This window comes from Gavialis gangeticus, unplaced genomic scaffold (genome assembly GCF_001723915.1).
Source record: "Gavialis gangeticus isolate Ggan-Ray unplaced genomic scaffold, GavGan_comp1, whole genome shotgun sequence".
NCBI lineage: Eukaryota > Metazoa > Chordata > Crocodylia > Gavialidae > Gavialis > Gavialis gangeticus.
In genome coordinates, this window is record NW_017729025.1 from 152,870,683 (window position 1) to 152,884,758 (window position 14,076).

Below are 14,076 nucleotides of genomic sequence, written 5' to 3' on the forward strand. Positions count from 1 at the left end.
GCAGGGCTGCAGCTGCTGTCACCACACGCAGCCCCAACGGGCGAGCCTGGAGCCAGCATGGGGCCCAGGCTGGCAGTGGGGCCGAGTTACAAGGTGGTGCTGAGCGCAGAGTGGGGGAAAGCAGCCTTGTGCCCACCCCATGGCCGGCACCCCATGCTGCAACTGCTCACAGCCCGCCTAGGGCTGCCTGTGCCTGCTCCGGACAGCCCCTCATGGGCTGCAAGCACCTGCAGTGTGGGGCACCAGCCACGGGGCAGAGGAGGGGCTGCTCCTCCCCCCCTACCACCCCGGCTCAGCTTTTCCCCAGGCTCCTTCCTGGTGTGGAGAAAAGCGGCCCCCAACCTGCCCCATGGCCGGCGCCCCGCACTACAGCCGCTCACAGCCCATCCCTGGATTAGACTTATGATTAGACTGTATTTTGCCCACCCCTGGATTAGACCTAGGATCAGACACCTAGCCCTTACTGATGGAATCAAGGTGTACTGACCCCTGGTGGAAAAGTGTTAATTATACCCTGCCTCTTTCCCCCCTGGAGGGGTGATTTTGAGATTGGGAACAGGGTACAGTGTAAAAAATCCCAGTGACTTCAGCAAGGTTTAGTTCCAGTCCTAAGTAGCTACGAGTTTGCTAGTAATTTGCATCAGAACGAGCGCCATGCTACAACTGCAGAGTTAGCTTGCTCTTTACCTCCTTGTAGATATTGGAAGGATGGTCCCTCTTGCCACATGCATCTGTTATTGTCTTACAGCAGCTGTCCGGGACTTTCCGCCCACCGGCTTCTGCAGATCTGATCCAGAGGCTGTCACTCCAGTCTGTATAGTTATTGCTTCCACAGCACTTGAACTGCAGATACACAAAGCACAGGCAAAATCTGCACCCAAATGCACAGCACCTTCCTCTCTCATCCACCTTCTCCACCCCAAACTCCTGGCTGCACACTCCTTCCCCAGTACGTTATCAAACAGTGATTCCAGCTGCCTGCATTTGTATTAGCATCTCTATTAGTGGCATGCTCATGTGTAAGGTACTTAAGTATGACTTTTGAACATCAGCAATATCTTCCTTTTAGCTGTGGGGAGATCAGTAGCAATTGCTGTTCTGTATGGATATGGGACCAGAAGCAGTTGATTTATGTCTGCAGCTACTTCTGGGCTTAACAATATTGGGGAAGCATTGAAGATGATCAAGTTGAATCAAACTACAGACTTCTGCAAAATAATACTACTCAGCAGGCAACAGCCCATGGCCCTGGAAGTTGTGGCTGACTGACTGGGCTTACTGTCTGTATGGGTCCTAGCCAGCAGTCTGTCATGGGAATAAATCTCAAGCCATCAGACCATAAAGGTCTGTGTCTCCCTCCTTGGCTCTGTAAAACATGGAAAAATTGTAGTCCAGCAGTGGTCATACCTGACTCAGCATTTTTATGTAGCTGAGCTCCTCAGAGAAGAGGTGACAGAAGATGTGCCAGTTATCATTTTTAATTTATAAGCAGCAATACTTCAATGGTGGAAAATTGGACATTTATCTCCTTGTGACCTAAGCTATAGTTTCCTGGGTTTCAAACTAAAATGGAAACAGCAGATGTGAAAACACTAAAATACACACACTTTTTGGAAAGTGGGGAATATGAGAAAATGGCCAGTGCAGGATTCAGGACTTCTCCCTGACTTCAGTGCTCCTGCATCTCTAAGGTGCATTTACCAGAAGAGAAGCGAGTGTCAGATACTGGAACACCAGCTTTCTCTAGTGGTGAAGATAAATTTGGTTTTAATATGAGTATATGAGTAGGAAGAGCTGAGGGGACTGGAGGATAATTTATAAGGACTATGAAGTTGTCAAGAATGAGGTCCTTCATATCACTTAGTTATTTCAATCCTTCAGCACTGTCTGGTACCACAGTAACAAGCAACAAGGCCTTTCATTTGTTATATCTCACTCTCTGGGGTACCAGGAAGCTTAATTACACACAGTTCTCCTTCTCACAGCCTATTGCTCACGTCTTGGAGGCAGAAGCAGATATCAATGTTCATTAGCCAGCATCAGCTAATTCTGTGAATGAAGCAAATGTCATCATCTCCCTTACAGCGATCTGATTGATTGTGTAGCCAACATCAGCATACAAAAGTCCTTACACATGCCTGCAAACAACTTGGCATACCCTTGGCCCAGTGCTCTACCCATCCTGTTAGAAACTGGGGGAAGTGGGAAACACATTTTCATTGACAAGAGCTCATCACCTTAGAATGACATTTTTATAGCTCCCTCCTTAGCTTAATTTTCTACCTCTCATGGAGGCCTAAAGGAGCATAGTGGCAGAGCACTAACAACGCCACAGCTCTGGGGATGCGAGTTTGAGCCCCACACTGAAAACCATCCTCAGTAGTCCTACCTGTAAATGGGTACATGGTCATTCAGAGTGGGGAGTCAAGCATGACTAGACAGGATGCTGGCCACAGTGCTCCCTAGTGCACAGCTGGCTACAAAAACTAGTGTACGTTAACCATGCTAGCCTGACAGACAGATAGGGTGGAAGAGACCTTTGATCTTGACCTTGGGGGCCTACCTCCTGCTGCAGTTTGTCCACTGCACTGGTCACACTCTCCTCTCCATCCTTCCGGTACTTCTGGGTCATGGTGTCCTTCAGGTTTTGCTTCAACTCCATACTCAGCTAAACAGAAGGAGCAGTGGGATAAGACCATGAAGCAAACATACCTCCCTCCTCAGTGCCACCCAGACCCTTTGACATTTCCTAGCACCTTCACTCCTGAGGGCAGCAGAAAGCCCAGTAGGAGCTTCTTGAAGTTTTTCTCTTCCAGTGTAGATTGGGCTGGTTTCCAGAATGCATGAGTTTATTTTAGCCTCCTGGCCCTTTAAATGCTATTCCCCCTCCCCTCCCCAGTTTTAATTTCTTAATTACTGCAAAGGTTTCTTGTTGGGCCAAATCTGTCAGCCTGTAACATAGCTCACTGCAACAACTACCATATTTAATGGGATACTGTCAGGATGGACAGGCCTGCACCAATATAGGACTTAATATGCCTCAGAGATTTCACATTTCTGGAACCAGAGGCCAAAGTGCTCTGGCCAGGAGCACTGCATTATAGATTCAGAGACCTGAGCAGACTGGGTTGAAGTGACAGTCTCCGAGCGTCTTGTATCAACAACTGAAAGGAAGCTGCACAAGATGACTGAGAGCATGATTTTAAGACTCTGGAGGTCTTTCTAAATCTTAGCAATGCGTTCACAGGGCAAGAAGAACACTACACAGAGACAGAAAGGTTGATATCTGGAGCCTAAGTTGCTGACACATCAAAACTTGTCTGCAAACTCATCCTTTCATCTATTTGGCTGATGCTCCAAAGACCCACTTGCATTTTTTCCCCTGTATTTCCTTGCCCATCTCAATTGGCAACCAAAGTATAACTAAGAGCTACCTTCTTTCATATCAGCCACCCCTCCTCCTGTTCATTCAGAAACAATGCCGCAACCTGTATATGGGAAATCACAAATCTCTTGTGGATGGATGGAGGTCACTGAATGAGCCAGGCAGCAGAAGGAAACAAGTTTGACTGACAGGAAAAAAGCTTCTCCATACCTCTCTATTTCTCAGAGATCAGCAAGCATTGTCAGATGAAATACAGGAAAAGAAATTGTGGTCCCACCAGACCAGGGAGAGGAAGCCGGGGGACAGGGGGCGGCACGAGTTCTGGATTCTTTTCACCCCCTCCTTTAAATCTGATGAAGGTAGCAGTGATTCTCCAATCCCATCAGTACCAGAGGGGACAACACCTACCGTACAGAGATGACGTGAGGCTTCACTCATTAACATTTGCAAAGGGCTTTGAGATCCTGGGCTTGAAGGCTCAAGAGAAGCGCAAAGTACTTAGTGCAATAAAGACAAGGGGAAAAGTTCAGCAGCTGGTTGGCACCAAAGTCAAATAAAGAGAGAGAGAGTTCATTAGCAGAAGTATTTAACAGCAGACAAGCAGTTACCTGTGGGCTCACGGGGAAGAACTGCAGCATGGAACAGAGACAGCAAAAGAAACACATGGTTTAGACACCCAGAAGCATTGGACACAAACAGCAAGGAGAGAAGGGAAAGCAACAGCAAAAAAGAGAAAGCAGCCTGAGCTCAGGAAAGCAGAGGAGTTTATTCAAGAAAGAAGAGAGAAGCATGTTGACTAGTGAGCCAAACATGTCCCCAAATGATCTTCAAAGCTGCCTGGGACCACAGCTCTGAATAAGCCATGCTCCAGCTTGAGCTGAGAGGTGTCTACATATCCTCCATTGCCACAGCTTACTTTAGTCTTTGCTCAGATCCAGATGGAGCATGGCTTCCATGGGGTGTTCCTTCCATATCAAAATATGGAGACACTGTCAATTTTATTCTTGCCAATGCTGCTGTTGATAAGGCAAAGCAGGGGTGCCCAGAACCAAAATGGAAGTTCCTCTTCCAATGAATATCCAACCACTGAAAATGCCTCCTCCTATCTGAAGTATGTATTTGGTTTTGCAAACAAACCTCACACCATTTCCAACAGTTTGCCCTCCCCAGAAGCCAAGCCTTTTCCTACTGGCTGGGAGAAAGAAGACACAGACAGCTCCTTCAAAGGCAGCTCCCTAGACTCTTTACTCCTCATTCCCTAGACTTGCTCTGATCCTGTGAAACCATCTGATCCTTACAAAGACTAAAAGCTCTGTTATCTATGACTGCCCTGGACCTCAGGCTGTGACCTTGGGTATTTGGAGCTGTAGTCTTCTTGGTCAGTCCCCCAGTCATGCTAGCTGAATGCTGTACAAATGGATCCCCAGGAGAACACTGATGGCTAGAAGGACTACACTTTTCAACTGGCCCTTTCACCATCCATACCAATCCAGGCACTTTATGGCAAACTTGTCTAGCTTGGCAAGGATTGGTTCTGTTCCACAAATACACTAGATGGCCCTACTGTAATAACCCTTACCTGTGTTACCCTTACGGATATGTGAAAAAGCCTCAGGTTAATAGTCTCTACTAGAACCAGTGATTCATTCCCCTAACAGCTCCCTTCATAACACCATCACAAATGAGGGCAGGCAGGGGCGGAAAATGTCTCTGTCTCCTACATACACACAACAGCTGAATGCCTTGTCAAATAACCTGCTGTATTTTGTATATGGAGGGAACAGAGTAAAGATACTCAGTGAAACATGGGTCTGAAAAGACATGGGGCTCCAAACAAAACCTAGATCCCAAACCCCTGGCATCTGTGCCATGGCCCTACTCTCAAAACAGGTGATAACTAGCAGCTCCCTCTCTCTCTCTGGTTTGAGCCTTTTGGTTTAATTTGCACTTACCTGCTGGTAGTAGATATAAGCCAGGATTCCAGCAATGATCTCAAGCAAGAAAATGCACAGCAGCAATATGAAGTACTGCAAAACAAGGGTGAAACATCACCTGTCAGAGCAGGACACTGGAAGGGAGGTCCTAGAAGCTCCCTTCAGAGTTATAAGGCAAAAAAGGGGCCAACATGTGTCATTATTATTTCTTTATTGCAGTTGTTCTCAAAGGATTTCCTGGGGATTGGGATCATATCAGATTAAGCTCTGACAAAATGTTACAAACACCACTCAAGATAAGCAGCATCAACGAGTTTTATACAGTATGTTTGAAAGCAGAGGAGGAAGGAAAAGTGAGAGCAACAGTAATGAAATCTCAGAGTGTGGCTAGTGCATAAAACTTTTTTTTTTTTTTTTAAATAAAATTCTGCCTCACCAGGTTCCCAAGGTTTTTATAAACACTTTGGCTAAAGGAAATCTCCACTTCCTAGCAGGCTGCCTCTCTGCCTGGAAGACACAGGTAACAAGCACCCTTTGGCACTAGTAAAATACTGCTGACATGCACACCCACTTGTTTCTATCAGATCAGATTTCCCCTGTCACCCTGTGCTGGGGTTCAGCAGCTGCACGGGAGGGACAGTTGGGTTTCATTGGCAGGCCAGGCTTTAATCTGAGCATACAATTTCAAACATTCACTCCCAGACCCGTACTCTCCCCGGAGCAGCTCTCAGCTGAACACTGCGAGGCATCTGCACATGCTTGTACAAGGTACCCATTCATGCCACGGGAATGAGTCACCCGATGGAGAGCTGGATAAGGAAAGGCTGGGCTCCATGTTAACAGGAGGCTAAAAGGGGCATGACAGGAAAGCAACCCACCCAAACAAAGGGGTCCTTTCTTTCGTCGAAGCCCAGTTATGCAATGCTTCTCTGACATCATCTTGCCGAGAGGGGAAAAAACAACCAATGAACTGGAAAGTTTCTCTTTCCTTCATCTATTTTCTCCACATGGGATATTTTTAGTGCTCGTGTCAAAAGCATTGAGGTGGATCTGGCATGTGCCACAGCATCTCAGTTCATTAGCACACGCTGAAGAGCTGTAGCAGGAAATCCTAGAGAAGGCTATGGATGACAAGGCCTCAGAAAAACACAAGTCAGTACATCTACTGCCTGTGTGGTCAGCTCATCTATCCTAATGCATCTGGTTGTTATTGCTATTCCATCTTCACCCTGGTACGCTGTCTGCTTGTTTCTTTCATGCATCTGTTACGTCTCGTCTACTTTGAAAAAGGAGCAGCACCTCTCCTTTTACGTGGTGTGTGTACAGTACGTTGCACAATGAGAACCTGGGCCTGATCATAACCTTGCAATGCTGTTGTAAGATAAATAAGGCTAAACTACTTTCTTGACCTCTCTTCTCCCAGGTAAGTATCCAAGGACTGTCTGGGGCTGGAAAAAAACAGACCTGGTCTTTATACTCAGCTCTACTGGCCAAGAGATGTCTTCTAGGGCAGCGTTTCTCAACCTGTGGGTCGTGACCCAAAAGTGGGTTGCAAGAATATATGAAAGGGTTGTGAACAAACTTTAAAAATGGATTCTCCTTTAAAGGAGAAAAACAGTGGCTTTTCCCTTGCAGGCTGGCAGAGTCCAGCCTGTGAAGCGCTGCTTGAACATCCTGTCCCCCCCTCCACACACACACACACACCTGTCCCAAACACTGGGGCCTGGGTGCAGGGGGCAGCGAGTTGGGAGTGAGGGGCACTGCGTTAGGACCTGCCATGGATGTGTACAAAAAAAAAAAAGGCTGTGAGCCACTGTTCTAGGGATTTCTGGTTTTATGGGTTGCTCTGCATGTGTCTCAGGGTCACCATAAGACCTACAGCTACTTTATGGGCTTGTAAAGATCCATGCACATCAGTGGCAAAATACAGATCAAGTCCCTGAGTCTCAGGTAGAAGTCTCTTGCCGTAAACCTTTACAGCAATGTAAACAGTGACAAAAAGATGACTTATCCAGTTTCCCTGGAACAAGGAGGGATTGCCGGCGGGCAACACTACATCACCCCCTCCTTTCGTAGCCTGTAGCACAGGGGCATGTTACAAGGCAAAGGTCTGACTAGAGTTACCCCCGTGGTCTGCTATTCTTGATTATTAGAAAATTCTCTCAATCAGATGTGCTAAGGCTTCTGCTTTTGAACTTATAGTTCAAACAGGCCTTTGGGCTGCTCTGGCTTCTGCTAGGGACCAAACTAGTCTAAAATCTGAGCGGGGAGGGAGGGAAGGAGAGGGGAGTGGGGAGCAGACAAAACTTTGAATCACCGTGAATAACAATCCAGGCCTAGTGACATGATGGGCCTAATCCTGATTGTAGAAGCACAGCTTCACGTAAGGTTATGAAATTGCAAGAGCCTGTGGCCTCACTGAGTAATTTGGGCTGGAAAGGAGGCATGTGAGAAGGGAAAATACAGCTGGCACAGAAATATCATGGTGATGGGTGACAGGAAATGAAAGAGTGGACAGCCTGAAGCTAGTTCTCAAACTTTAGACACAAGGACCCTTCCTTACTTCTCATGAGACTCAAGGCACCGCTCCAGAAGTGCCATCTCTTAGCCTTTGCCTGTTTTTTTTTTTTTAACTAAAAAAAACCCCACAGCAGAACTATCCTTTTGTTGCCAACTCAGAAAGACCACAATAGGTCAAAATGACCTTGGCAGTCTGGATTCCTATTTAAAATCTCTGGGTCTATCTTGTGAATCATGTGTGTACGTGTTTGCACACTTAACAGTGCTAATATCATGCAGCACTCCACAGCCCCGTAAAAGAATTTCATGGTACCCCAGGGGACTGTGGCCCCTTGGTTGAAAATTACCACCTGAAGCTATAGCTAAAGCTCAAAAGCATGTAAAACTATAATTTTTCTGAAGAATCAAACCCAAACACATGCACATATATCCTGATCTGAAATGTGAAAAGTCCCAGGACATTCTATGCCAATCCCCCCCATTATGGCGTGTCCCTCTCTCTGACACAGAGAGAAACTGGGACAGGCTGGCACAGACACACTGGCATTTGTTGTGAGACTGTCAGGATTACTGGCTGAGCTAAAATCTGGCAAGGGCTCCCAAGCAGACCAATTCAGCCCTGCTAAGCACAAATGTATGTCTTGTGTGGATTACTTAATACCAACTAAACCAGAGTCCAAACTAAGAAAGACAATAGATCTGTCACAGCCAGCCACTCCAAGCAGGGAAAGAAAAGACAGAGAATGACCTTTTGTTCCCATGGGACAATTATTAGTTTTCTGTGGCAGAATGTAACAAAGAAAACCCACCCGATTTCTGCATGTAACTTCTGATGGAGAAAAAGACACAACGGGAGAGCTCTTTAGCATAGTGAGTAATTGTGCTTAGTGCCAAAATGAACTGCTAAGACCCAGGAACCAAATACTGCCTACTACAGAGCCAAGTGCAAGGGCCAGCACCAAGTGCATCTCAACTAAGAAAGGGCTCAGCGTGCTCTGTGGCAGCAATTTTCTCTGCTTCCTCATTTTCGTCCTCGCTCCCACTCCACTTCCCATGAGGTCTCTCAGGTTACCAAGTGAGTATGAGTACGTCAGTCTGCATTGCTCACTGTCCATTTCTCCCCCTCCAGCTCTCCACTTCACAAGGACAAAGGCACGGAGAGGAGACAATCGGACCAGCAGCAGTTTGCAAAGCTGAAGGACTGTCTGAGACACAGCTGAAGAGTTCCTCTTTGTCACTCTGAAAGCAAAAGGCCATTAATTGTTATTTCACTCACTGCACTTGCCGCTGCAGCTGGGGTACTTAAAGAAATGCTGCCACACTCCAAACGTATTTGAGGAGGGAGAGAGAATTAGATTACTGCTGATTAGCAAATAAAAAACTGCAAAACACTGAAAAGTGTTTCAGTTTGACAAACTGAAGGGAGGGGAGAGTTTTTGTTGTTGTTATCGTTGGGGTTTTTTTGTGAATTAAAAAAAAAAGAGGGCAAAAATAAAAAGTGCCAGTTGAAAATTGTTCTGATGGTTGCCAAACCAAAAACAAATTGTTTTCATTTTGGTTTGGAGAGTGTGGGATCAGATTTCTCTCTTTACTAGTGGGTGAGGGGTAAATTAAAAAACAAAAAAAAGAGAGAGAATGTTTGCTTTTAACAATTTGATAAAAAAATTGGAAACCTTCAGGGGCAAAATAAAATCCCATTTTTTGACCATCCCAGGGATTCCTCCTTTGTTCCAAAAATATTTAGAAGGCCCATGAAAATACAGGTTTCCCTTGCTTTATGCAGGGTCTGTATATGCGAATTTGCTCTTATGCGATGACCTTTTTTATACCAAAAATTTGTTATATGCAAAGTAAATTCACTCTTATGCAATCGGTGTGGTGGAAGCCCGCAGTCAGCTGCTCTGTGCCGTGCGTTGTGGGAGTGACCTGCACCAAAATACAGTCTCCCGTATGGATCTGTGCTCCTCGCTAGTTGTCTGCGACATGTGTTTCTGTAGTTGTCATCCCCATTACGGTAACGTTCACCACAACCCTGTGCTTGTGGGTATTGTCTGCTGTTGGTGAGTACCAAAATTGTCTTGTGAAAGTTGTAGAAATGGGTTTCGGGGTGACTACACTCACAGTCTTGGAACGTATCCCTATTTATTACATTGTGTTCCCTTTATGCACATTCGAGTTATGTGCCGTTTTCCATGAATGCATGTACAGCATAAAGCGAGGGAAACCTGTATTATAATAGGATATGACAACAACAACAATCATGCTACAATAAACATGTTCTCTGCATATGACAGAGTAGAAGGAAAGTCAGTTCTGTGAATGTGGCGACCCCCCCCTAGAGAGGGAAGGCAATAGTGCCGGTGGTGTCAGGAATAACTGGAATACTTCTTCACAAGGACCCCAAAGGCAGTCAAAAAACACAAACAAGAGGCTCCGCGCCCGGCATTGCCCAAGGGAAAGGAGAAAACCTACCACTCTCAGCAAGTTTCGCCGCTCTTTGAAAGTGGCACAGCAACCAAGGATACCAGTAACCATGACAACAACTCCAGCCACTACCAGGATGTAGGCGGTGGCCATATACGTGTTGGAGGACAGCAGGCTGATGTAGTCACTCTTTTCTGCCAGGGTCCAGATTCCCACTGCCATCACAGCACCGCCTGCCAGCTTCACAAAAAGGAGGCAAGCAGGTGAGATGCATCTGAGGTAGGGCTTCCTCCTTCTCAAGAACATGCAGTAGACCTCACCTCACTAAGGGCTTATTTAAGTCAACATAAAGGCTCCTGGCAGATTTCAAGCAGAGTTGGACCAGGTCCTAAATGAGCAGACTCTTTCTCTCTTCCCCAGGTCCTGGGTAAGGAAGCCGACAGAGTCTGAGCTTAGTGTTCAAACTGGAAAAGGATATCACTAGCTGGGGAATCTGTCTACCACGTATGCATTGTGTTATGCCTTTCCAAACTTAACCTGGCTTTTGCATGGGGATTCAAAAAAACATCCAGCTAAGCAGGGTATGAAGCAGCAGAGCTTTACACCCCTGCTGGCTGATCAAGGAGTAATCCCAACTACTTCTAAATGGCAACGGTGCCTAGTTCCTTCCCTCCTAGACCAGGCAACAGTGAAAAAAGGAAAGATCATCAGAAGCGGGAATTCAGACTGGACACAAGCACTATGGCTGTGTGAGGCTTCGGACAGAGGTTCGGATCCAGAGAAGCTTCGAATGCTTCGAGGTCCGAAGCAGCATGTCTGAGTCGAAGCACTGCCTCATTCAGCTTCCCGAAGAGCTTCAGAGCTGCCTCGGAGATCCGGCCATAGGGTATAATGGGGAAACAATAAAATACCTATAACTTTGTTGTTTTTTGTCCGAGTTGGATGAAATTTTCAGGAGTGGTAGACTCTGCAAAGAGAATGAAGCCTGCCAAGTTTCAAGATCAGTACAGAGGTCTGGGGAGAACAGCACCCCAAATTCTTGAAAGCAAAACTCATGTCAGGTCTAGGCGTTACAACATAGTGAGATAAAAAATGCAGGAGTGATAGCCTGTGCTGAGACCACAAAGCCTGCCAAGTTTCAAGAATATCGGTGCAGGGGTTTGGGGGGAACTGCCCCTCAAGCAGCGGACAAGCAGAACTCATGCTGTGGGACTGACTGTGTCTCTTGAGGGGGGGGACACGACACTGCTGCAGGCCTGGCTGCTAAGCTGCTGTGTTATCAGTTACCAATCAATCAATCATCACAGGACCTAGCTACTACATAACAGCTTAAGAAGCATCAATTAGCACCCACAAAACCAGGCTAAGGAGAGGAAAGACTCAATACAGACAATCAACTGCCCCAAGACTGACACAGTTTTGGCACAAGTTTTGTCCATCAGCAGCCAGGGGTGCAGGGCCCCAGAACCCCCCTGCACCGATCTCCTCCACAGCTGGCAGGCATCACAGCAGGGGCCACCAACCCTGCAGCTGTCACCCCGCTGCGCCTGAACACACGCAGGGTCACCCATGGAATGAGTTTTGCTTGTCTGCAGCTTGAGGTGCAGTTCCCTCCAAGCCCCTGCACCGATCTTCTTGAAACTTGGCAAGCTTTGTGGCCTCCTTAAGAGCTACCAGCCCTGCAGTTTTCACCCCCCTGTGTTGTAACATATAGACGTGACAGGACCTTTGCTTTCAAGATTTTGGGGTACAGTTCCCCCCAAACCCCTGCACTGATCTTCTTGAAACTTGGCAGGTTTCATGCTCTCAGCAGAGGTACCATCCCTGCAAGTTTCATCCAAATCAGACAAAAAACAACAAAGTTATAGATATTTCATTGATTCCCCCATTATACCCTATGGCCAAATCCTCAAGACGGCTCCAAAGCTTCAGAGCTGCTTCGGCAGGATCGAGACAGAAACCCAGTCCAGAGCTCCGGATCAGACTGTGGCCACCCAAAGCGGCCGGATCTGAAGCCAGATTAGATCGCTGCTGACTCGCACAGGCCTAATGAGCACAGAAATATGACAATACAGGAATTAACTTCAGCTACTTAATTCCTTTGTATGGACACTCAAATTGTTTGTTCCAGCCAACAAACATTTATAGATTACCTCTAGGCCAATGTCCTGGCCATCAATTAACTCAAGAAGGAAAACTTTAGTTTAGAAACAGTCACAAGGAGTACCCCAATTTTCCTGACCTAGCCATCTTCATTCTACTATCAGCATTTGAGATGCCCTTCTATTGATGTGACTGAGCTGCTTGGCCACAGGTGCTCCTGGAGGAGATATCTCCAGAATAGTCACTTGCTCAACTGGGTGAGCAGTGGCTTTTCAGGCCACTGAATTGTCCATACCCAATTGTTTCAGGGCCTACTGATGGCCAGATAGGTTACAATCTTCCCCTAACTTCACCATGATGTGTCTAGTCAGACATGTATGGTGAAACCCTGGCCTCACTGAAGTCAGCAAGTGACGCTAGTGACATTGCTGGAGCTAGGAATTCCCACGTGCTATAAATCTTGCTACCTTTGCCACTGAAACAATGGAGGCACCCAGTAAAGTGGGAGGCACACAAGCGGATAGACAGAGTGAACAGGCATCTTACCCAGAAGAAGAAGTTGAAGATGAAGAGCAAATACTTGAGACAGATGGTCCCACATGTCTCCTTCTTCTCAGTGTACTCACGCATCTTCCCGGTTTAGCAGGTCCCTGAAATAGCAAAAAAAAGGTATTTTGAAAGACTGCTAGTTTTCCCTTGCTTCTCTCTCATGCAGCATCAACATCTGCCTTAATACACCCATCACTCCTAAAAGCCTCTGCAAAGGTACCCAGGAGAACTTTTACAATCTTTTCTCCAATGCCTGTTGAAGCGTGTTTGTACCTGATTAAAGCCTTTTTTTTTTCTCTTTTTTTTTTTTTTTGCAAAAATCTTGTAATTGGCCGGGTCATGAGGCACTACAGGGATTTGGGTGCAGGGCTAAAGGGACTGGGGGCACAGGTGATGTTCTCTTCGATCCTCCCAGTCTTGGGGTATGGGCTGAGGAGGGAGAGGAGGATCCACATAGTGAACCAAAGACTGCGGCACTGGTGTCATCGGGAAGGCTTTGGCTTCCATGACCACAGCCCGCTCTTTGGCAAGAGAGGCAGCGAGCTGCTGGGAAGAGATGGCCTCTACCTCTCTCCCCTGGGGAGGAGGCTCTTCTCAGCCAGATGGCTGACCTGCTCCACCAGGCTTTAAACTAAGCCTGCTGGGGGACAGGGGGACTACCGCCACTGCTGGCCCACCGAGCAACCCTTGCAAAAAGCCAGCAGGCCAAGGCGCTTAAGGGAGCTCACCCCTGCCCCAGTCCTGGTACAATCTGTGGGCAAGGCAAGAGCCCCCAAGGGGACACTCGCCTGCCTGTACACAAATGCCAGGAGCTTGGGGAATAACCAGGAGGAACTCGTCCTCCTGCTTAACGCAAAAAATTATGACGTCATAGGGATAACGGAGACCTGGTGGGACTTCACCCATGACTGGACCGTGGGTATAGATGGCTATACCCTGTACAGGAGGGATCATGTAGATAAGAGGGGGAGGGGTGTAGCTCTCTATGTTAAGGAAAGCTACACGTCCCTGCAAGCTGATGTTGGCGACCAGGGTGGACGACTGGAGACTGTCGCAGTGCACTCAGGTGCCCTGTGCCTGAGAGCGGAGACTGCTCTGGGGAGACCCCTAGTGGCAGAAAGGGGGAGGCTGAGCTGCCAGTCACCAGGCCTGCACAGGTGC

The 14,076-nt window shown here is 47.2% G+C and overlaps 1 protein-coding gene across 1 annotated transcript in view; it reads right to left on the reverse strand.

Moving 5' to 3' along the window:
• Positions 1-14,076, reverse strand: part of CD151 (CD151 molecule (Raph blood group)) — a 70,236-nt gene that overhangs the window by 13,791 nt on the left and 42,369 nt on the right. The window contains exons 3-7 of the mRNA XM_019519776.1: positions 12,913-13,016; positions 10,312-10,503; positions 5,338-5,412; positions 2,564-2,668; positions 688-843 (exon numbers count right to left, since the gene is read on the reverse strand). Coding sequence (XP_019375321.1) covers positions 688-843; positions 2,564-2,668; positions 5,338-5,412; positions 10,312-10,503; positions 12,913-12,996 — 612 coding nt within the window. The 5' untranslated portion in view covers positions 12,997-13,016. The remainder of the gene's footprint in view (positions 1-687; positions 844-2,563; positions 2,669-5,337; positions 5,413-10,311; positions 10,504-12,912; positions 13,017-14,076) is intronic.